The 25,581-nt window shown below is 28.2% G+C and overlaps 1 protein-coding gene and 1 long non-coding RNA gene across 6 annotated transcripts in view; one reads left to right on the forward strand and one right to left on the reverse strand.

The window, feature by feature from the left end:
* Window positions 1-3,433: 3,433 nt before the first annotated feature.
* On the forward strand, window positions 3,434-4,503 carry LOC115034383. The gene is made up of 2 exons (XR_003839753.1): window positions 3,434-3,985; window positions 4,345-4,503. It is a non-coding gene; the product is annotated as an uncharacterized LOC115034383 (long non-coding RNA).
* A 3,937-nt stretch (window positions 4,504-8,440) lies between these two features.
* The window catches only part of LOC100162345, a 32,490-nt gene continuing 15,349 nt past the window's right edge, over window positions 8,441-25,581 (reverse strand). For 2 of the 5 annotated variants that reach the window (XM_016809089.2, XM_016809096.2), the window contains exons 11-23: window positions 23,263-23,341; window positions 22,517-22,605; window positions 21,084-21,281; window positions 20,942-20,999; window positions 20,241-20,390; window positions 13,790-13,904; window positions 13,481-13,723; window positions 13,144-13,397; window positions 12,891-13,053; window positions 11,964-12,090; window positions 10,788-10,895; window positions 10,180-10,350; window positions 8,441-9,742 (exon numbers count right to left, since the gene is read on the reverse strand). In XM_016809089.2, coding sequence (XP_016664578.1) covers window positions 10,183-10,350; window positions 10,788-10,895; window positions 11,964-12,090; window positions 12,891-13,053; window positions 13,144-13,397; window positions 13,481-13,723; window positions 13,790-13,904; window positions 20,241-20,390; window positions 20,942-20,999; window positions 21,084-21,281; window positions 22,517-22,605; window positions 23,263-23,341 — 1,752 coding nt within the window. In that variant the 3' untranslated portion in view covers window positions 8,441-9,742; window positions 10,180-10,182. The remainder of the gene's footprint in view (window positions 9,743-10,179; window positions 10,351-10,787; window positions 10,896-11,963; window positions 12,091-12,890; window positions 13,054-13,143; window positions 13,398-13,480; window positions 13,724-13,789; window positions 13,905-20,240; window positions 20,391-20,941; window positions 21,000-21,083; window positions 21,282-22,516; window positions 22,606-23,262; window positions 23,342-25,581) is intronic. The other 3 variants (XR_001680424.2, XR_001680425.2, XR_001680423.2) reach the window with 3 other exon arrangements.

The following is a 25,581-nucleotide window of genomic DNA, read 5'->3' on the forward strand; positions in this document are numbered from 1 at the left end:
TACGTTAATTTTTTTGTCATTTTTAATTTGGGAGCCGTCAACATTTTGTGAAGACTCAAAGGAGCCTTGGGATGAAAAAGTTTGAATACCTCTGATATAATCCATAAATATTTTTACATTCATATTGCCTATACACATGTGTGTGCAGAACGAAATAGAAGCATTAAAATTAACAAAGGGCTGTGATTAATTTTTGATAAAAATTAATGTGTTAGTGTAATAACTCTGAAAAAGTTTGAATACCTCTGATATAGTCCATAAATATTTTTACATTCATATTGCCTATACACATGTGTTCTGCAGAACGAAATAGAAGCATTAAAATTAACAAAGGGCTGTGATTAATTTTTGATAAAAATTAATGTATTAGTGTAATAACTCTGCATTGATTTGTAAAAATCTTATTCAGCTTAAAAAAAACCTGTTTGTTAATTTTACAATTTTTTATTAAATTAACGAAAAACATTTCATCAATTATTCTAGGTAAGGGCGTAAGGCATGTATAAATTCAACAATCGCTTTGATAATTCAATAAATGTTCTGTTAAAATAACGATTCAAATAAAACGAATCAATAAAAAACGAATTGGACGCCGATAAAAATGTAATTTTAGCGAGCACTTGTTTTTTAGTCGGCTATTGCAGCGCTCGGGTTGGTTACTGTCATCGTAATTTTGGTAATATTGTGTTGTGTCAAACGGTTTTTTAGTTTTTTACTCGTGACAGTGTTGTTGACTGATGTAGTGTCATAGTGCACGTTTCAATATTGCATAATTATTTGGTTATTAATTAGTGTGAAGTATTCAAATATTTGATCTCGGACTCGGAGTACAAGTAAGTGATTCAAAATTACCTATATAACTTTGTTCCAAAAGAGAAGACACCAGGCGGCCACAGGTAAAACCAGCCATCTGGTGTCTTCTCTTCTGGAGGGCACATGTAAATCCCACAAAAAAAATATAGGTAAAAAATGATACAATAATATGTCAACTCCTTCCGAAAAAATGTATAATTAATAAATACATCCTAGTATCCTACCTATAAGTAAAAAGTTCTAATTACTTAATGAAGTTTAAAAATTTAAAGTTAGTTTTATTGTATTTTTCAATCAAACTCGTGAATTTTTTCTACAAAGTAGTTTTTAATATTTATTTATTTATTTGTGTATTTAAACGGGCGTACTCATAGGCGCAAACCTTGTTGACAGGAGGGCCGTCAATATTATGACATTTAATATAAGTAATTTAACGAATAAAAAATAACAGGTTAGAGTACAATGTATTTATTTAACCTCCGTGTTAAATTTTTTTGACCTCCGTGAAAAAATATACACCCTCGTATAATAGTTGTATTTACGATGGAATCAAATTTTTAAGTTGGAGCGTGCAGCACCCGCGCAGCTAGACATCTCAGAAATTAAGACATGTGTACCAAACCGATATGGCTACATCACTCCAAGACAACACAGATATTGTATAGGCATAATACACTAATACCTAGGTATTATCTACCTAATCAGTATTGAGTTACGTAGGTGGGTTTGTACGAAGTAGCTAGGTACCCACCCACTTACGGTTATGCAGCTATACCTAGGTGCATTAGTTCATAAATAATGGACTAAGGAGTATATTTCACAATATTATCTATAAGCAGATTATAGGGGTAGATTTATTATTACGTTACCTATGCACAAGGTAATCCGTTCAATATAATAAAGACATAATATCATATCACTAAGGCCGTGTCTCCTATGCCTCGTTAATAAAATCAAAACGACGCAAGCTCTAGTGAAACTAAAAAAATATGTATAGTGAAACCGCAATGGGTGTTGGGGAATCAGAGACCTTTATAAATAATTGTAGGAGATGTAAGCTCGGTAAAAATTACCGACAAGACGTATAGTTGCTCATTAATCATTATCATGTAGCTATTATTGGTAGTTATTATTGCAATGAGTTATTTAATAAATATAGGAACAAAATAATTGCAAGAACAGTTATGTAAGATATCCGAACAAAATACCTCCTCTAGTCCTCTAATTCATGAAAATGAAAATTATAAGTATATATTGTGTAAATTAAATTAATACGTTTAGACTAATAAATCAGTTATGATTACTTGAAACTTTCATAAAATATTTCATTTCTGTGATTTATTATTTATTTTTTTAATTCTGTTGGCCTTAGATATTTTGTATCGTTCCTAGAATAGGGGAGGTTAGGGGTAATGCACCCCCTCCCCCCATATATCCTCTCACGTGTACCTTTGGTATTAGCAATATAATTCATTTAAATGCATTATTACCAGGGTCAGGATTTTGTAGAATTTTCATATTGCTTATAAAATACTTAAGAGATACCAGATTAAGATTAAAACTTGTTTCATAATTAAAAGAACTAAAATTAAAAATTTTGTTTTGCATATATTGAGATTTTTAAACTTCTTAGTGCTCCTTTTGGACTTTTTGAGATATTTTGGCATTTAGACCCATTTTTAACCGAAACTGGTCATGTCAATGAAATAACATTTTAATAAACGCGTTTTTCATTATTATCTAATTTTCAAAGTAAATATAGATCGACTACACGGACACACCGTTTCGTATCTTCGTATCATTTAGGTATCTACTTATAATCTTGAGCGTTTGGTTATCTAGTGATTTTAATGGGCATTTAAGTATGCGACTATGATCGAACGAGTGTTTTAAACTTTGGCCGACAATCGTGACTCGAGAGCCACTCGATTCATTAGGCTAACACTCGATTATCTATGATACCTAATGGATAACTAATACCACAGAATATTCCGTAATTATCACGGTGTAAGATAGAATTTATAGTCGCGCGTCGACGTGCTTTATGACAAAGTGACCATAGAATGTAATCATAAGAATTTAGTGACAGTCAGTGCCATCTAGTGTCGACCTCTATATGTTTTACCACACTTTGCTAAAAACAGTTATTGTATTTTAACATTATGTTTATTAATAATATAATATTCTAATCTCTCGTAGGTATCTCAATATATTATTCATGACCACTAGATCGTGTTAAGAGCTAGTAAATTGTAACGAGCACATCCTCCTGCCGCTATTTGTCGTTCGACGAGCAACCATTCTGTCGCAAACCGTGGCGCTTATACCTAGAGAGCCATTATAATATTATATTATTATCTAGGCTCTCTACTTACACCCATTTACTTAAAGAAATAGACGGAATAATATATTTCGTCCCGATGATTGGGTCATGTCAAACGGATTAAGAGAGAGGACACGAGTTTTATCATAAGCAGTGGCGCAAATAGGGGGGGGGGGACTAAGCCCCCAAAAAATCACTCAAAGCCCCCTCAAAATATAATAGTATACCATTCTTAAAAGTATGTACCTATAAATTATAATTTAAAAAAAAATGTGTTGGGACTATTGAGCCCCCTCTAAACATTTTTCCTATTTGCGCTACTGCAGATCATTAGGCCGTAATAAGAGTGAGAGAAATGGCACTGTTCAGAGAACAGCAAATACATAGCTTAAATAGCGCCCGATAAGTTCCACCCTTGTTCGCGTTATCATACCTATAATGTTCCGACTATTTCTATCATTGAACTATACGATAACGTTATCATAATATAGTTCAATGATTTCTATAAGTCTATGGCACAGATTTCTGTAAAGTATTAGTCATTACTCATTAGTAATCGAACTCCCACTGTGAATTGAAAAGGTCGGTTGGCAATTGTGTGGTATTTTATATGGCAAATAAGATTTACTTACGATTTATTTTGTACTGTAGGTATTTTATTATTTCTAAACCGGTAGTTTTTTTTTAAAAATAATAAAAATATTTTATATAAATCATTTAACATTTACTATTTTATTTTACCATTAGTTTTTAACGTTATTCCTAATACATTTTGTATAATAAATGAAATGTTTTGCCAACCGACAAAATGGCGGCCATCATCCACCGCGAAGCTTCACTTGGAACAATGTAAATTGTATAGGAGTTTCATATACAGTGGCGAGCTGAAGTGGTCAATTTTGACGCAGTTGCGTCAACTTTTCAAAGGGGGTGGTGCCACCCCGTGACTGTGGCGCAGAATTACATGCTAAAGCCTGACCTCTTGGCTCTTTTGATCACATTTTATTAGCATCATAACTTTGTCATAAGTAAAAATAGGATGGTGGTGGTAAGTACATAATTATGAAAATGCGTCATTTAAAATTGAAATTCAGCCCGCCACTGTTCATATATTATAATGTAGTATAGAAGTTTGTGGCCTATGCGTATACCTATTATATTGGCAAAAGGGTTTCACTGTTATCACTTTAACTGTAACGTCGTTCCAGGGTTCCAGATGGCGCCAGTCAGTAGTTCCACAGCCATTTTGGTGACACAGTTTGACCATAGAGTACCTAATTACTCTATGAATTTGGCGGTCACAATAATTCGTTGTGTAGCCAGTATGTTATCTTAAACGACTTAAGCCGAGGTCGTTACCGTAGAATGCAAGTATAGTAATTACTTATTACACATGTTTATATCAAAGAGAAATATTTGATACACTTATATTTCTTTTTGCTCTGAATTATTTGTTTTTATTATTAAATTGCTATTTATTATTATGTAGAATGTAGATATAGATACATTAAGTAATAACTTAATGACCGACTAAAAATATAAATAAATAATTTCTATTAAAAACATTGAAATATAGTTATAATATAAATTAGGATTATAATAAGCGTTCCGAAAATAATAATTATTTTATTTTTTCTTATCTGAATTTATAACTATAATTCGATTATCGATGGATCCAAGATCCTATGTTATTCGTATTACATAGATAATAATGGAAAATAGCTGACTATCTCTGAACCAGTGCATCCGGATTGGATCCGATATCCGAATCGATGGATTAAATAATTGTAATCCGGATACGTAAAAAATAATGCTCAGCACTATAAAAAAAAAGTATCTAGGTACGGTTAACTGTTTTTGAATAACAACAAAATAAGAAGTCGCTTAATCGAGTGAATATCCAAAATGTAAAATTTGAACTTCAAAGGCTCATAAAAATTTAATTTGATTTTCTGGTGGACATTTTTTAAAACAAATATATTGTTTCAAGTCACTATTTAGGCATTTTAATTTAAATTATGGGTGTTTTTGAATGAATTCTTCAAGACCCATAATTTAATGTTTCTTTACACATTTTTTATTTTGCAAACATTCGTGATTTTTTCAGCACAGAATAAGAAAAAAAAATGTCAACATCGTTTCAAATCATTCATGGACGTTCTCGTGGCAGGAAAGATATAGCCATAGGTACGGGGATAGATCCCCCATACCATTTTTTATTGCTAAATGTTCTTCACCCCACGGCCACTTTGCAATTAAGCGGATGTCAACACTTAACCATATAAGTGTAGACATTTAGAACTTATTTTACACTTATATATCTATAATCGGTTAATTGTAGTACTGCCGATGCCGATATCAGATATGTTTATTGTTTAATCGTGGATGTGACATATTTATATAAATACTTGAACCTTGAGGAATGTTAACTATAATTATAATTTTCAATTAAGTATTTTACTTGTTTTAATTAATATGTAGGACGTAGGTATTGTCGGTTCTTATCATTGCCATACATGCATAATGTGTTTGTTCTAAATATTAATAGAATTTAAAAGTTATAACTATTAATCACTCGGTTTAACTGCACGAGTGTACTGCAATCTAGGCATAGGGTTACTTCTTGGACCACAATGTTTTTGTGCGTGGTTCGAGTTTGGCCTGTTTGAAGGCGGTTGATTATAACCACGTCTTTTCTGGATATGACTGTTTTTGACACAGTAAGAGACATCTTGATGTCTCCCAATTTATTATTTTGAAAACTAAACAATTGGTTTTGCCATTCTATAATAGTATAATGAGATTAATGATTATATCATGCAATTATGCACCAAAAAGCATTTATCATACCAACTATATTATACTTGAAAAAAATAGCAATGGATAGCAAATGCTTTTTGTAAATCAACGTATTTTTAGAGCATATGAAGTGCACTCTCTACATTTGACATTAAGTTAATAGGCATTAAATTAACATAAGCATAACATTGCGATTGACGATCATAAATTGTAAATTGTATGGTTATGATCTGTTCAATAAGCATTAATAACATGATTGCGTTCTGAAGGGTCAGTTGTTGGTTTACCTAATAAATACTAATTAGATATAATATGTACTTTAGTACTTATATTCAGAGCTAAGTAAGACACTTTCGAAATAGGTACCTCATTCATTCCAATTCACCACAGTGACGGCTCAGAAAAACATTTATTATTGTTTATTCCAATTTTCAAGTCTGTACACAATCATCAAAATAAATTAAATAAGTAGGTCACCAAATTTAATGTAACCGAGTTTAATCAAGTTTTAATCATGTATATTAAATTATTATTTGAAAATAAAATAATCATAGCATCGTATTCTTGTATCCATTATCAAATTATACTGTATATAGATATATTTATAAAGATCACTTTATCCTGCCCCATGTCACACTACTTTATATCACGATCGACGCGAAGAAAAATACCATTTAGAGTTAGTAAATTAAATTTGATGGAAAATCCTAACCAAAATATTTATCTCTTTATAACTTATTCCATTTATGGAGCGCATCTTTTTCTATTTGCTCCTTTTAAGGGTGTCGGTGCCAGTTTTCCTCATTTTTTTTTCGCAATTCTATAAAATTTGAATTATAACTACTAATTTACTGCCCGATACCTATTTAATGAAGAATCCTCCCACAATACGGAAAAATTCTTATCACTTGTTATGTCCGATTTTGATGATTTTTTTTTTTAGATCAGATAAAATCCCGAATTCTAATTTTAGTTTAAATATAACTAGAAAAGAACCTAATATTATGCTTCATTTAAATGCATATTTTAACTTCTATAATTATAATTTTGAAAGCAATCTGTAAAATGTTCTCTTTTTAAAATAGAAAAAAATTAACGAAATCCGACTACTTTGCAGGGCTTAAGAGTATTTCCCGTAAAACATGATTTTGTACTAAAAACACAGGCGCATCAGGCGTCTTGGTTAATAATTCATAATTCTAAAACTTTCAAACACCTGACCTGTGATTATTGAATAAAAGAAATCCATTTAAACATATTAATAAGGTACCAATAATAACTTGCATTTAACCTAAAGTCAATATTTTGATAATATTTTGAATAACCCATATATTTCTATTGCATCATTTAAGAGGATGCTACAGAGACATTTGTTGTCTGTCTTACAAGTGGGTAACATAGCAAATTGTACGCTGAGAAGATCACGTTTAGCCCTGTTAGTTTAATTATTACAGTGAATTGACCTCTTATACAATTTAAAGGTAAGATTATTATCCAGGGAATCATAGGCTTTTTGCTTTATTTAGATTTTAAAGCGAGTTATTAGTATTTTAAGATGTACAAATAATTTACAATTTTAAAATACTCATAAGTTATTGGAGAGTTGTGAGTCATAACTCTCTTTCAATTAAAAATATAACAAAAAGCCTATGAGATACATTAGATAATAATCTTACTTTTAAATTTTATAAGAGCTCAATTCACTCTAATTTTTAAACTAACAAAGGCGCAGAGCTTAACTTGATATGCTGAGCGTAAACTTTACTGAGCGTAAAACTTGCTGTTACAGACTAGTAAGACGGATGCAACAAATGTCTGAGTAGAGTCCTCTTAAACTCAATATTAATTATTTATACTCCTATAAATATGTATTAAGAGGACATTGTACCCGCATATGTTGTCTCCGTCTCACAAACGTACGACATAGCAAATTTTTGTTCACTAATTTCAATAGGGTGCTGTCATTTTTGATTTTAGAGTGAATTGACCTATTATCAAACTTTTAGGTAACAGCATTATCTGTGCCCTCTCGTTGGTTTTTTAGGATATTTTAATTGTTAAGTGAGTTATCAGTATGTAAAATAATAATGTTTGAAAATGCTAATAACTCACTTAAAAATTAAAATATTGTAAAAAACCAACGAGAGGCATAGATAATGTTGTTACCTAAAAGTTTAATAATAGGTCAATTCACTCTAAAATCAAAAATGACGGCACCCTATTGAAACTTGCAAACGAAAATTTGCTATAACGTACATGTAAGACGGAGACAACACATGCGGGTGCAACGTCCTCTTAAAAAATACAAGTAAAATAAAATGGGTTTCTAATCAAATAGGTAAAAAAAACAATTTATACTTTTCACAGCAAAGAGGGTGAAAGACAATAAATGGTGCTTAATATAGATGTGCAATTAATTAACAGATAATACCATCGATTAAAGCCATTGTATACTGCAAAATAAGTGATTTTAATTAAAAATTGTCAATCATAAAACACTTGAAATTTTAATTGTAGAAATAGCCAAACTTTATTCACAAAGCGTGTAGATTCTAAATCACCAAACGCATATAACAATATATACACACACATGTACACACACACAAAAATACATAAACTTGAACACAAATTTTTGGGTCACTTTACATACATTATAATACATGTTGATTTAAAAAATATACGTATTCATACACAGTTCCATATTAAACATATGCAACAACAAAACAGATACAAATGATACAAATTAGAAAATTTCAAAATTAGATTCCGTTGAATTTAAACTTCTACCATACAGTACTAACGACCCAAAATAGTTCAAAGAGTACTGCTGGATGGGTTCTCTAAGTGTAGGGTTTCAATGGACTAGGTCGACTTCACTTCATTATTTTCAGGCATTGAATAGAACAGCCGTTTCCATCCATTTCCATATCAACACAATTTGAAATGTATCTGCTTTTTAATTTAATAAAATATATCTGTAGTTAAATATCATATCCGGAATGATTACAGGAATTTCTGAGAATCAAATATTTTATAAAAATCAAACATTTAGAAATCACAAGATACATTTTTGAAACTTACAGCAATACCTCGTATCAATTTTCCAGGAACAAAAAATACCGTTCAAATATAAACAAATCATATTAGGATTTCAATAATTATAAAAAAAATAATATAAATTAACAAAGTTAATGACATCAAAACAAATAATTTTAATAGCTAATTAATGTGAAATAAAATATTTCAAGTTAGAAAAATAAATAATTTAATATATACAAATTCGGGTTGCAAGTTTCTGATGAAAAACAGTGCCATAAAACCACCAATGATAAGTTTTGAGCTGTATAAATCAATATTTCTCGATAATAAAAGGTAACATAAACCATGAAAATATTAATTAATTTACTTGAACCGGCCATCTAATTCAATTATATTTCTAATAGGTAATTTATATATTAAGAACGCCAAAAAGGACCATAACCTGAGCTTCAAAGATGTCCAGCTACAGAATATGTGACCATGCCATTGTTCAGAATCATATATATCTTAAATTACAAAACCAGTTGAACAACCTTACAAAGAAACATTAAATAATTTCAAAATTTTAAATCAATAATTTTTGACATTTCTTTCTTGTACCAACATAAACAAATCTTCTACTGGTTCACTAGTCATATTCACAGTTTTTATCGAAGCTGGAAAACCATATTTTTACACCATAATGTACTTGCAACAAAAACACTTCGCTGGGTATTTCTTGCATATGTGTGCAGTGTAAATCAAAATATTCTTATTGACAATACATATCTAAAAAAAATGGCCAAGGTTACATTTCAATCAAATAAAACATAAATTAGACAAATTGAAGCTTGTCAAATAATCATTTTCCAGAATAGATCTCATTTTTGACATGCCTCGATGTGTACCATTATACTTTGCGAAGTAAAATGGTATTCTGGTAATTACGGAAAAATTACCGTGATTACATTGACAATGCAATATTAATAAATTTTTTTTTATAAAAAACGTATTATAAAATAATAATTTGTATATATAATTGATTTTATATAATGTCATTTATTACAATATGTTACATTGTATATGCAATTTGATAAAAAATAAAAAATTTATTTTAATAATTTAAGACAAAAAAAAAAAAAAAACGTAATAAGTATACACATTTTTTTTTGAATAAAACAAAAAAATATTTTAAAAAATGTACCATATAAATAAAATTAAAATACCGTCTAAGATTTGCTAATAGTTAATACTTTTGCATATTTCTTTTTAAGGTCTTTGGGACAATGTTTATCAACCACATCATCAATTAATGTTTTATAGTCAAAAATTTTTTTTAATTGCTGTCTAATTTCCTCTAATTGACTTTTCGACACTTTGCTCCTTTGAATATTATCCTAAAACAAAAATAAAAAACGCTATACTATACAACAATTATAAATATAGAGAAATAGGTTAGAAAATATCATAAATTATACCAAATTGTATAATATATTTAAAGCTATTTATTCAACATAATTATTATTCAATTTTTTCATTCAAATAATAATAAACTATTACATTAATTGTAAATTCATTTTATTAGATTATATTAAGCTAAAAATTTAAAAAAACAGAAAAAATATTATGTGAATAAATAATTGTAAAAGTAGTTGTAAATAATAGGTACAATGTTGAGTTGTTAACCCTCAACAACGAATAAACACATTAACAACTTTAAAACTTAAAAATAAATATTAACATCTTAAAATATAATAATACAAATTATATTATTAATAAAGATTCTTTATGCATAAATATAACAGTAAATAAACAATTTTTTCTGAATACATACTTTAATGAGCTCAACAATAGTATGGCATGTCCTAGTATCTTTAATATTTGCTTCAAATTCAGATATAAGTTCAGTCATTTTTCCAATAATTTCTTCTTCGATATTTATCTATAACATTTTTTAAATTTTGTTAATACATTTTTTACATTACTATTAGAGTAAATAGATCTTGGCTATGGTCATAAACATACGAGATGGTGTTGGTCAAAACTAATTTTTATCTAATAATATCGATGGTGAGAAAGTAAAAGGGCATAAATGCCAATTTCCAAATAATTGTTCAGGAGAGCCGAAAAACAGATATTTTCATATGAACTGTATTACAGCCTTAGAATATCGTATAACACTTCGATTTGAGACTTAATATGATTTATAATGAGTTTTTAAAGCCAATAAAAAAAAAAAAAAAAAATGACTTACAATGCCCCTTTTTCTCTGATCGTGACTCTTACAACCTAAAGATGTTCTATTGACTATAAATTATAATGAATATTTTAATATAATTATTTGTTTTATATTATTGATTAAATTCAATGAAGATTTGTAGTAAAAATATTTCGAAAATTGTAGATATAAATGCTTTTTACAGTGCTGACAAAATCACTTACAGAAATGTTAAATTGATGTAATCGTCAACAATGACAATTACGTATTATCAAGTTTCCTTGAATGCCGTTTACTTCTTTTAATTGACGTTTACACCTAGTTTTTTCATTCCCAACAATTCTATGCCGTTTACGACCACATATTAAAACATCAATTCTTGGATATGTATAAATGAAAGTAATATTTAGGTTTGAATAATCGAAGTATAATAATACTGTTTACAAGAATATGCAAAAATATTGATTTTGAAAAGTGGTGTTTACGCCCTTTTACCTTCTAACCATCGATATGGCAAATTATATGTCACTATACATTTTAAGAACTGTAATAAGTTCTAAATATCAAATATGTTATTAGTACCTAATATTAATATTGTATACCATAAATTTTCTTTAATTTTATTGAACACACTACATTTATATGTACCTTTATCAGATTTATAGTATAACATAAAAATATTATTTGTAATTGTAACATTGTCTGAAATTTAGATCAATACAAATTAAATTGTTTCAAATATAAATGTACAATTGTTTAATACTTTTAAAATAATAAATGTTTTAAGTTTACCATTCCATCGAATTGATTTAGTAAGTGCCGAACTCTCCATCCTGATATGCTATCTGACGTCCATTTTTTTGCTTGCTGCATATCAGCTAATTGCTTTTTGGTTTCTTTAATTTTAAAATCAGTGTACCTACAAAAAAATCATTTATCAACAATAAAATCAGAAGTAAACTATTAAAGTTACCACCATAGAAAATTTAAACTTAATACGTCCATGTATATATAAAATTCAATTTTTTTAATCTAGAAACACATAAATGTGTGTTTAGATAATTAACATTTTTTTAGTTATTATTTGTTTCTATTAAATTGAGCAGGCTTGTGTACATATTAAATCTTAAAAGGACGCTACACGTGCATGTGTTGTTTTCATCTTAAAAATTTAAACATATCAAATTTGAGTATAGGCGAACCAATTTTGTGTTATAAGTTTAAACACTAGAATTAATTGACTTATTATCAAATTTATAATAGGGGGCTGCAGTTAATGAAAAAAGTGGCTTTAGACCAAACATCCAGACAAATTTGAAGGAATTTGGTTTGAAAACAGATTATGATTGCTTAACAAGTTTACTAAGTTTGAATAGACAATTTTTAATATTCCAAATAATGTCAGTGTCATAATGAATGATATAATTAAAATATATCATATTTTGATCCATAGATATCACAGCTAAGAAAATAGATATTCAAAATTATCCATATAATAATCTTGTAAACGTATTAAATCAATTAAAATCAGTTTTAAAAATTTTAATCCGTCAAACTAAATTTCTTCAGTTTTGTCTGGCTTTAATATACCTAAGTTAATTGACGGCAAATTTTTTTTATTTTGTATGATTTTAATTAAAAGTAAATGTTTGTTTTTAGTATATATAATGTATTGATATAATTTTTCCAGTAATTAAGAAATAATTATTAATACTATACCTTTGAAAATGGTGAGTGTGCCCCCGCCACGTATTCTTATAACTACCCAATAATGTTGGTCGTTTATTTTTAGGTTTAATGCAAGCTGAACTTTCATCACTAACTTCTACTGATGTTTTAACATCTTCGAAGAATGTTTTATCTGATTTAACATAATCAAAATCTAAATATCAAACAGAAAACAGTCATAATTTTAATAATTTATACTTGGATTGAAATTATAATTAATGATAAAATTAGTTCAGTAACTTACCATCTCCAAAATCATTCCCAAAATCATCATCATCATCATCATAATCATCATCTGCTGGACAATCATCATCAACATCCATATCATCCAAATCATCTTCGGCTTCATCCTCAGCATCACCATCAATTAAATCATCATTACAAATTAAATCATCTTCAGGAAAATCATCAGATTTATCAATTTTCAATAATTTCTCATCCACATACTCCATATCATCACCAACTATTTTAAACGGACTATCTTCCTGATTAACAGGGCTAAAAAATAAAGTAAAAAACAACAATTATTTGTACAATAAAGAATAATCTAAAACAAATTGTTCAATATAATGTATGCTTACAGTAGCTGTTTACGAGGTTTTTTCCGTGGACTTATTTCAACCATTATGTGTGATTGCCTAGCTAAGGCAGCAATTTGAGGTAGTAATCTTACCTCTGGGATTTGTGGTACCATAATTGATTCTATTTGTAAACCACTTTCACTATATCCATTTCTGTTTAGTGATGTATCGTCCATATTATGACATTCTTCAATGTCTGGTTTGGTTAAAATTGGTATTAGATTTTTTTGAGCTCTAAGTACACTATATTTATAACATAATTTAAGTATTAGTATTTAAAATAAACAAAAAAACCTCATAGCTACTTACCCATCTGCATCACGCTTCCTTAAAATACTAGGCCTAGGTGAAATAATTGGTTTAAATACATGTTGACTATTGGGTATATTTATACATGGCTCATCAATATTTCCAGGAATTGGACCTATAACAATACAAAGTTTGTACATAAAAACGTGAATTAATATCCAGAAATATATCTGTCAAAACACCTATTTAGGTTTCATCTAGAGAAGTATTGTCAATTTTTTAATTTTTAATGCCTAAACTGGTATTTTCCTCAAGACAATAATTCATACCAATTAAAAATTAAAATCTGTTTCAGTACCAATTAATTGTATGATATAAAAATGTTGCTGTATAACCAAGTGTACAACCATTGATTATAAATACTATAGATTACTCACTGGCCGGTTAAACACTTTGCGCGAAAAAATGGATATAGGTGTTATGAAGCACTGTCGTCGCCTATTGATTACTTATGAGCGACGACAGCTCAAATGAATCTAGGGAAAAAAATCGCAAAGCTATACCTAACTGTACTGTTGGGTTCAAATTTCAAAAACAATAAATAATAATTATAAAAATATATAAAATTTAAATCATAATTATTTAATTATTATAATATTGATAAATAGATGAATATTATTGTATATGATATTGCTACATAAATATTTATTGATTTATTTATAAACGGATAGGTATACACTTTGGTAATACAAATTTAAAGTACAGTAAGTTGAATCTCAATTTGACAAATATTATACTGAAATTAAATTATATTATATTATACATTAGTTAATGTTTTTAAAATTAATTGTATTCCTGTTTATGAATCCTAACATCTTGAATGATCTTTGACTAATGTATTAATATGTAATATACTAATACAATTATCAAATTTATATTTAAAAGTAATAACTAATAACATTATCTAGACGAAAAAAAAATAATAACACCACGATTATTAATATTTAGTGGGATGTGGTATTTCGACAACTATAAGTAACAAATTTGCTTGATTTTACTGTAAAATTAAAGTATCATTATTTTAATAGTCAATCATATTTAATATGATTTGTTTTCTTTATATAATTTGTAAAAGGGTATATACCCGTTGATATACAACATAAATAAATAAATAAATAAATACTTAATTATTGTAATATAATTTTGATGTCTGATCGGAACACTAGGTATAAGGTATGACTACTCGTATACAAAATCGATCTATTCAAGAAAATGTGTCTATTCTGTGAAGTGGAAACGGTAAATAATATACCAGTGGCGTGGTGAACTGTAATTTCAGAGGCAATTGCCTCTGAGATTTTTCTTAAATAGAGGGGTAGGTGGTAACCGACGGGTCCCCAAGTAAATGTAATATGATAATAATATACTCAATAGATAGTTAATAACGATCTGAAATATAATTAGTTATATTATATTAATACATTATTATGCATTTATACTTGGGATATTTGTAACTTGCCTCTGGAAAATTTTTAGTTCGCCCAGCCACTGTAATATACTGTGTGTCCACAAAAACAATTACACAGTAATATAATATATAAATATTTGTTATTTTAAAATAAAAAATAGGTACTTATTCAAGAAAAACAAAAAGTTTACGCTCAGAAGATCACGTTAACTTAAAATTAGAGTGAATAAGTAGCATATATAGGGGTGGGGGTTCAGCTCCCACCACAAATCGCTAATTTTTTTTAAATAAACTGTTATAAATAGTAGTATCTAAGCCTCTAGGTGCGCTATATGGATCAATTCTACCTATTATACATCCCAACCGCAAAAATTATTGACTTCTTATAAAATTTAAAGTTTATTATCTAGGCAATATTATAGGCTTTATATTATATTTTAATTTTAAAGCAAGTTATGAGGATTTTATGATTTTTTTTCTGGGGGTTTTTTCTGATTACCCTTCTAACAGCCACATCCATTTTTCGTCAATTTTTCGCGCAGTGTAAATACGGGCCAGTGAGCAATCTATAGTATTTATAATCAGTGGTACAGCCAATAAAATAAATTGAATAAAATGAAAGGTAAACCTTGAATGAAATAGGTGTACAATTATTTTAGGAATAGCAGTAACTAGTAAGTACTTGTTAGTATAATGATGTACATGAAAATATTTACAAAAATTATTTAAAAAATAATAATTCCAATCTTTTAAAATCACACATCAGTATCTCAACAGAGAGGTAATTAATGAGAACAAAGGGGTTTTCCATAACCCAGTAAGGTTATAGAGTACTACAAACATTGTCCACCGTTAATCAAAATGATAAACAATTTTAATACAGAGCAATATAAAGATAGTTATACCAAAAAATTATTGTAAGAGTAGATTTTTTTTATAAGCATAAAATGTTTGAACTTAAGTAATCATATTAATTACTCTAAATAACTCTCAAGCTTAGTAGAATTGTCAGATTTTGATGACTATTTTTTTTATCTGAAAGAAGAAGACTTCCTACAGCCCGCATCAATCTCTGATTTTGTATTTTATTTCAAATAATTGTATTAAAAAATTTGTAAAAAATGCTTTTTAACTTGTATTTTTTTAGACATATTATAAAGTTTGAGAATAAAATATTGGAAATCAGAGATCGATGCGGGCTGAAGAATAATTCCCCCGTGCAATTAAACAAATAATTATGAAATTTGGTTGATTCTACAAGGCAGTATTGTTATCCCCGCAGTGTATTTTTGAGGACAAAATGGCATCAGCAACGGGTGCCAGAAGATAAAAAAATTTTGAATCGGCTCAAAAAAGTTCTGTTGAAAGTTTTAGAAATTGTTGACTAACAAATATGGTAGTATACATGGTACCGCACCTTATTAATCAGTAACGGGCGAACGTTTATTTGATTTACTTATTTTTTTCCTTTGATAGTTCTAGTTGCAGAGTAGGATAAACATTTACAATATAAAAATAAAATGTTTTCGAAGTATATTTCAAACTATTTTATTTGAAAAGCATAATATTTTTGTTGTATTAGTGCACATTCAATATATTTAAGTTTTTTTTTTCTTCTGACATTTATATATTTTATATTTATATATATATATTTTTTTTTATACAGCAATTATACTAATATTTTACATTTATTTTAAAAATAATAATAATTTAATGGATAATTTATTTTTTTCTGCTTAAAATAATAAATAATAATAACAATAAACGAAGAGTATTTTATTACATTTTTAAGTGGATTAAAGTCTGGCCATTATTTATCAGTTATAAACTAGATTTTAACATAATTTTTAGATATACATTTAAATGTTGGAGAAAGAATTTATAAAATATAATTTGAGAGATCATGGCAAAAAAAAAAAATTCTAAGTCAAGACCATAAATGAATAGAGAAAAGGTGAAAACTATCTTAGGATAGAAAAAAAAAATTGAACAATGATTAAAAACAACATGTTAATGCTGTCAATTAATATCCTTAAGATTCATGTTGTTGTTTTTACTAGGTACTAGTAAGTATTAACTGTTAAATTCATTGGAAATACCTATTCTATACTAAATTTGTCAAATTAACAAATAGTAAGCAATTAAGTTATATTAATAAGGGTTTGAAAACATACGGATAAGAAAATAATCTAAATTTAGATATATTTTAGCTTATTTTTAAGTAATATATTATGTATAATTAACTGGAAATAACTTAATTCAAATTATATTTGTAGATTTGGCAAATAGTAAGCAATAAAAGTATATAAATAAGGTAAAGTTTCTAGGTTTAATAAAAATACAGTGAAACTTCCAGATAACAAACAAACTACCGTTTAACATTTTTTATTTAAAGAATTATTTTTGAGAACCATGACCTTCATTTTTTATCATACATAAATTATATTTAACGAATTCATCTATATTACAAATGGTTTTGGTTCCCACGAGACTTTGTAATATGGATGTTTAACTGTAATATAGAATTTTATAAGCTACAATACATTTATTTTTTAACATTTACATTGTTGACCAGTTATCAGTTATACTTATTTAAGTTATGTAACAGAGTTACATTTGGAACTTGTAATCAATTACGTAATTTATAAATAACTTTAAAATGTATCGCATTACAGTTTATATTATAACTTTAAATAAAACATACTTGTATCGAAGTTATTACATTAAATAATAACAATTGGACAATATCAATATTGTTTGTTTTATTTTTTAAATGTTGAAGTTTTTTATATAATGAATATATTTGATCAGAATTATTTTATCATAAGTGCTGTTTATCATACATTCATACTGAACGAGGGATATATTTTTAGTTTTAAGCGAGAAAACAAAATGCTGGAAAATTTTCGGAAAATTTCAGTACTAGAAAGTATGGAAAAATTGTAGAATATTAAAAAAATACATTTCCAAAAAAAACCCAATTTTTGGAAAGTTTAACATTTTTATTTATGTGGTATTCTTAAAATAATTTAAGTATGAAAAATTCAGTTTCAAAAATTGACAGAAACTTTTTAGAAAATAAAACTATTTTTATTTTTTAGAACTCAATAAGTTTGCACATTTACCACCATTATTACCTCCATTATATATCAATTAATATCATCCAAATACTTATGATTTCAAACTTGAATAAATAAATACATTTATTTGTTTATGCATTTGGATTATAATTGTTTTTATTGGAATTTGGATAGACAAATTTTTTCAGCATCTTAGATTTAATAATTTTATATTGAACATATTATAATATAAAATAAAAAATATATTTATATTTTTTAAATAGTATTTTAAACATGTGACATAAATACCAATTTTTTTATGTCAAAGTTATTAAAACTGTGCTAACAATAACTTAAAATTTTTAAATTTAATACATTTCAAATATTTTTTAAATAAAAAATAAAAAAATATGATTAAAGAAAAATATGCCTCAAGATTTACAAAATAAAATTGCATATTAAAATGAATTATTATTCATATTATTTATATAATTTATATAGTTACTGAATCCTGTCACCTTGTTAATAATTTCTTGTTATGTACTTATCATTTAATACAGCTTGGCAAATATGAATGCAAAAATTTAAAAACGTATAAGACTTTTAATATGATCATCAATACAACAAATGCCATATAAACTTGGAACGAGTTTTAAAACATAATATTTTTATGCGAATAAGTATTAAAAAATCCTAACTGAAATAAAAACTTTGATGATGACACTTATAATAAGTGTCTAGTAGAGTTCTGTCTAAATCTGTTGATCAGTATTCAGTAGAATTTTATATAGATAAAAGTTGACGACATATAATTTTCAAATTATGAAAATTAAAACTTAAAATTATTGTGAAATATGTAAAAATATGAGTTTATGGAAAACTATGTAAATAGAACATGTATATTATAATTTGTAAAATTAAATATAGCTAATTTAATTGAAAATTGCATGAAACATATTTATCACTTTTCTAAATTAGCTTATTAATTTGCAATGGAAATATGAATTTACATATAAATATGAGCCCTGATGACAATGATAATAGGTCTGAATATTTTGAAAATAGAGATTATACAGATACTACAGACTGATAATATTAAGGTTGAACATAATTATGATATAATATAACAATGAATAGTATATTGAACAAGTAATTAATGTTCATGAAAATCTATGTACAAAACAAAATATTGTAAATGAAGAATTAAATAGATAAAATCAAGTGGATACACAAAGACACTAACAAAGATGATATCCAAGTGGCTCCCAATAAGTATATATAAAGTATTTGATGAACTTTAAGAATATAGGGTTTAGTCTGATTGATACAAAGATATCTGAGTATATATAAGAGGATCAGACCGTCTGACTGATCTAGCAACGCATAGCCCAAACCACTGATCGGATCTGGTTGAACTTTGGCATACAGATAGCTATTATGACGTAGGCGTCTGCTTAGAAAGGGTTTTTAGAAATTCAATCCCTAAAGGTGAAAAATGGCATCATCTATGAAGCAAAATCAAATTTAAATATATAACATTGGTGCCAAAATATGAAAAGTACGAACTTGATATTTGGAATATGTGGTTCTTCTAATGATTTAGATGTGCATTTTAAAGAGGTGGTGAAACAAGGAATTTGAAACTTTTTTTTTGGTCATTAATAGTTGCCATTGATTGTATATTATTAAAGTATTAGTTGAGGTATTAGTAGATATTAGCATTATTGTATTTTTAATATATATAAATGGTTGCCATTGGTTACTCAGGCTAATCGGGTACAAGCATGCATCAAATTGTCGCACTTATGGCCTCAAATAAAGAAACTATACCTTAAAATGTGTGTACCTTATATACCCAATAACTACTCAATTGAATTTGACAAAAATCTCAGAAATTTTTATTAAATTAGGAACAAAATTAATTCAGCCTATTTTAAGCTATTTCCCTTATCTAAATAATTTTTATTAAATTTGTAATAATTACCATGAATAACTGCAGGATTAACAACAGCATTTTTATGGTGGTAACTTTTTGGAGGAAAACGAGCAAAATCACTCTGAGTATAAACTGGTGGTGTGCCAGACACCAAACTTTGTCGTATACCCGTATATTCCGGTATATTATCATAAGAACCTATAAAAAATAATTCAAATATATATAAATCAATTTAATAAGTAATTCATATTAAATATCAGAATGATAAAACAAGTGTATATAGAAGAAGGTTGTGATACATCACAATTAACAAACACATTCAAATGCAATTTAAATGTTAATTGACATATCTTCCTAATAAACTTATCATTTGGATCATTTTTGGATCCATTTAACATAAAACACTCATTATTTCAAAAACTACTAATATTGTTGAAAATATTTCTTTAAATAAATTTAAGTTGTTAAAACACAACATTTTCTAATGCTATTTCTATTGTTATCATTATTCCACTTATTTAGAACAAAAAACATACATTTTTAATTCCTTATTCCAAAGTATTCTTTGGGTAACTTAAATGGATAATAAACATTGAATTTTGGAAGAGTAGTTTGGGAGTTTTATGTATTTGAAGTTTAGATGAGCTGAGTTATGTGGCACAGGGGTACCTCTGTTACCTGTTATTACCTTATTAGTGTCTTACATTAAATGGATCATCCGTGTATTTATAATAATTTGTTTAACATACCTGTCTTATTTATTACAGAAAAATGTGATACAGCAGGCGCTGATGGTATTGGAACAATCTGTGAATACAATTATATAAAAACATTACTTAGGTATATTGATATATAACACAAATTGCAGATCTGTATCAACAGAAAACATACTTTAGCAGGAACAATTTCATTAGCCGAGTGAATAACATGCGATGAAGGTGTTATTATAAGTGGGGAAACATTTTGAGATTCCATAATAGAACGTTGCAATGATGTTGTAACAATACGGCTTTGCGCTTGAGCTGTCATTTGAGATCGTGCAGGTGCAAATCCAATCGTTTTTATAAGTGCATCACTTTTCATCTGAACCTATTAAATAGATATAGAAAATCGTTAAAAATTAGCATATAATAGTCTTAGTCAATTTTTCTTATGCCACAAGCATGTTATACACTATATTATAAGATTATTAATGGTTCAAGAAACAACTTAAGTTGTTAATGTATTTGTAACATAAAATAGGAATTGCGGTTTTATAAATAATTCACATTTACCTATCTTAAAATGTTTTAGTTGAAAAGAGTAAATTATACATATCCTAATATTAAATATATTTTATTATTGCCCCCGTAAAAATACCTTAGAATATACATTGATTATTGCACAAGGAAAACTCATTTCCATAAGTCTGATTTTTAAAAGTATAACTATACTAGATTAGTATAAATTAATTATAGTTAAATCTATTTGTTGTTCTTGTGGACTGATAAAGAACAGATTAGTTTATTCATATTATGTTAAGTTTTAATTGAAAGTAACATTATTAAAAACAATAATTTATAGCATGTCATGGTTTTTATTTTTTTAATTTTAAAATTGTCTTTTAAATAATACAAAAAAAATTATAAAACCTAAAATTAGTGTATTGGTCCCATTTTTTGGGTGCAAAAAATTAATCAATATGAAATGAATTCATAAATTATGAAAATTTACCATGCAATATTGAATATTTTAATGTTATTTCAAAAAATTGTAACACTTACCAAATAAACGACTGTGTGTCATACAGAAATGAGTAGTAAAGATATTAATCAATGTAAATAAGTAATCATAAACATAACTTATACTGTAATTAGTAAACTATCCACATTGCAAAGCCAAGTAAATTATATAAATAGATTATAGTTCTGCTCAAAATTGAGATTCTTTTGTGATTTTTATCTTACAAATTCTACATAAGGTATACATTTGATCATGTTTATATAGTTAATGGAAAACAATTAGAATTTTATTCTGAAAACATTTCTGAGTTATTTTAATAATTTATTATAAATCATGAAATGTTAAGCTTAAAAAATGTACAAATCTAATTTCAATAATATTGAAAATTACTCAGAATCTAAAATTATTTGATATTTCATAGGTATATTATATATATAAACATTTAAATTTGTTGCTTGATAAATAATAGTTATAATTATAATTCATACTAATAGTCTAGCATTCTAGGACCAAAACATCAGCATTATAACACCTAACTTATACACAGTATCACCAAGATTTAGCATTATTTTATAAAAATATATTTATCTAAGTTGACTTACTTGTGAACTCAATTGCTTATTAGGATGTAATATTACAGGACAAATACCATGTTCATCTACAACTTCATGAGCTGACAATTTTGGTATACCTTATTAACATAAAACAAATATAATTAAATATCAGACATTTATATTATAAAATTAAAATTAAAACATCACTAATATCAATATATTAAGTAAATACATGCCTAAATATTTAAAGCAAAGAATAAAGGAATAAATTATTTTATTCTAAATATAATTCAACACTTTAACAAACACAAAACTAAGATTTCTGTTTCAAGAGCACAATTAAAAGAGCAGGTCTATGTTACATTTTAAAAATTGTTAAAGCTCAAATATGCTATGTCCAGATATATTATATTAGGCATACCAGATTTGAGGTTTAACAATTTTTAAAATGTGACAGAACGTTTATGCAGAATATTCATGGATATCAATATCACAATTTTCAAAAATGATGTCCTCATCCAACACAATATGTGTTTTATGGTACTGAGTCATATAATTTAACATTAAAATCTAATTAATAGTAATGAGATTTTAATGTGATTTTAATTATTATAATATACTTATGCCGAATTGATAACGCCTATATGCAGACATTTTAATGAATTTTAGGCTTCTAAATAATTTTTAATGAATCATTCAAAATGAGCTCACTATTAATTCTTTAAAAATGTATAGCAATTGTTTATCAACTCCACATCAGCATAATATTATGTTTTTTTAAACAATAAACTAACCTGGTTTTATGGAATTTCCAATAGGTGAGAATTGAGTTAATGGTAAATTATGAGATGATGGATTGCACATTCTATACGCCTAAAAAAGTAAAACACATAAATTAATACATGTAATAAAACTTTATACTTATGAACATTTGATAAAAAAATATAATTTCAACATGTAAAGGCCAATCAAATTAAATATAATAGCTAATAAACTAATTTGAGGACATTTAGTATTTTAATCTAAATAACAATATCGTATACAAAGTATATGCCTAGTATACAAACTATACCTATTCTGATAAATAATATTGAAAATGCATAACTTCAGTTATCTTAGAATTTAAAGTTGGGCCCTGTTTGAAATGAATCAGTTATTCCATTACATTCATTTCTTCATATACTCTATTCAGAATAACCTTGCCCACTCGATCGATGAAAACTCGTCGAGTTCGCGCATGTCTGTTGCCACCAGTTGGCGCTGATGTTTGCAGCAACGCCCCTGTCGACATCCCGCAGGTGTATACGTATACGATAGCGACCGGTGACGGAAGCCGTCGACAACTAACGACCAATCACAGCGCTCCTGACTTTCGCCAGGGGGTCTGACGGCTGCCGGCGGCTCAGTCGCGTGCGCGAAAGTGGGCAAAGTTATTCTGAATAGAGTATAGTAGGTAGTTATATGAAATTGATATTTTTTGGTGCTAATTATTGTTTATAAAATACTAAATGTTGTAATAATTGATTTTCCTCAGAATTGAACATTTAAATAAAATTTAAAACATTGGAGATGGATGTTTTTATTCTAACATAATTTTTATCCACATCAATTTTGGTTGTGAAGTTACAGAGAAACACAAAAACATTGACTGAAGCTAAAGGCACGCAATTAGGTTGCCCAAAAAACGTTGAATGATACACTTATGGATTTTCTTTTTTAAAAAATACCTACCATGGAACAAATCCTATTGTTTACACAAAAACAGTATTAGACCAATATTAGATACCTTCCTCAATTTATCATAATTAATCAAAGCGATGAGGTAAGACAATGAAAAATAATATTCCAAAAACGAAAATTTTTTTTAAAAAGACTGATTATAAAATGTTGATGAAAAAGAGAAATTTTTTTTTAAAATACCACTCGATAGTCAAATGTAAAACTAACTTGTAACATATTATACAAACAAGTTTGGCCACAAAAATGTGGCACAGAAAAAATATTTAAATGACTGAATCCGCCAACTGTTACCAGAAACATGAGTACAATAAGTCAGGCACCATGTTGTGTACCTACATCCGTTGCATTCAGCTGAGTACAAAATATGGTGAGACATGAACATTGAAATTACAGTGATGCCATTTCGAACGAATTAATTTTCACGCAAATGCACAACATTTATTTCGCACTGAGGATACTTTTGGGATTGAGTATGTCGGTGTTTTTCACGATACATTTCTCCCGGGAAAAAATTACTACTAATATTATCGGATAAAACGAATTTCTTTTTCAACACCACCGCCGTCGACGGATTTCCAGCGAGCCGAATACACAACACAACATTATTACAAACTATAAAATGCGGAAAACGCGAGTACTATGCCTGCAACGGAGCGAACAAGCGTACCAATGTAACTTCAACATTAGTACGGGGAAACGTACTGAAAAACGTACATCAGTCATCAGTCGTAAACCGCGAGCGGCGTAAGAGAGAGCGGCGTAAGAGAGAGCGGCGAAAATCGAAGCGACATAATTATCAATTCGTTAATACGTAGGTACTACGTATCACGCAGACCGTACGATCTGCTGCTGTCGTGCTTAGGACCTATAATGGTCAAGACCCGTACGAAGAAAAAAACCGTTGCGACATCGAGTCGTAAGGACGTTTTCGGGGGGGAATTGAAAAAAACGGCAAAACACACTACTATCGAACAATTTTTTCGGTACAAGCCCCCTAGGTGGACGAACGGGTGGGCGGGGGGTTGTGCCGTTTGAACTGCACAAGGCATTTCTTGGTGGCAATTGGGCGGGAAGGCGGGCGGGCGGCAGACAAGAAAGACGGACGGACGGACGAGCTACCGAAACGTGACGGCGTCGGGCCGATACTCACGGTGGCTGGCACGTCGACGGCGCTTTTGAGTACGTCTTGCTTGCCGATGTTGGAGAACGGACTGGCCGTCAGTATTAGGTTGCCGTCTTTGATCTGGTCGGCGACGTCACTCATGCTGAACGGGTACGGGCGAGCGAGGTCGGGCGGGTGGTCGCCGGTACGACGGTACGATACGACTACGACAACGACAACAACGGCGGCAACGGCCGCGGGCCTCGGCGTC

The sequence above is a fragment of the Acyrthosiphon pisum genome, chromosome X (assembly GCF_005508785.2).
Source record: "Acyrthosiphon pisum isolate AL4f chromosome X, pea_aphid_22Mar2018_4r6ur, whole genome shotgun sequence".
Classification (NCBI taxonomy): domain Eukaryota; kingdom Metazoa; phylum Arthropoda; class Insecta; order Hemiptera; family Aphididae; genus Acyrthosiphon; species Acyrthosiphon pisum.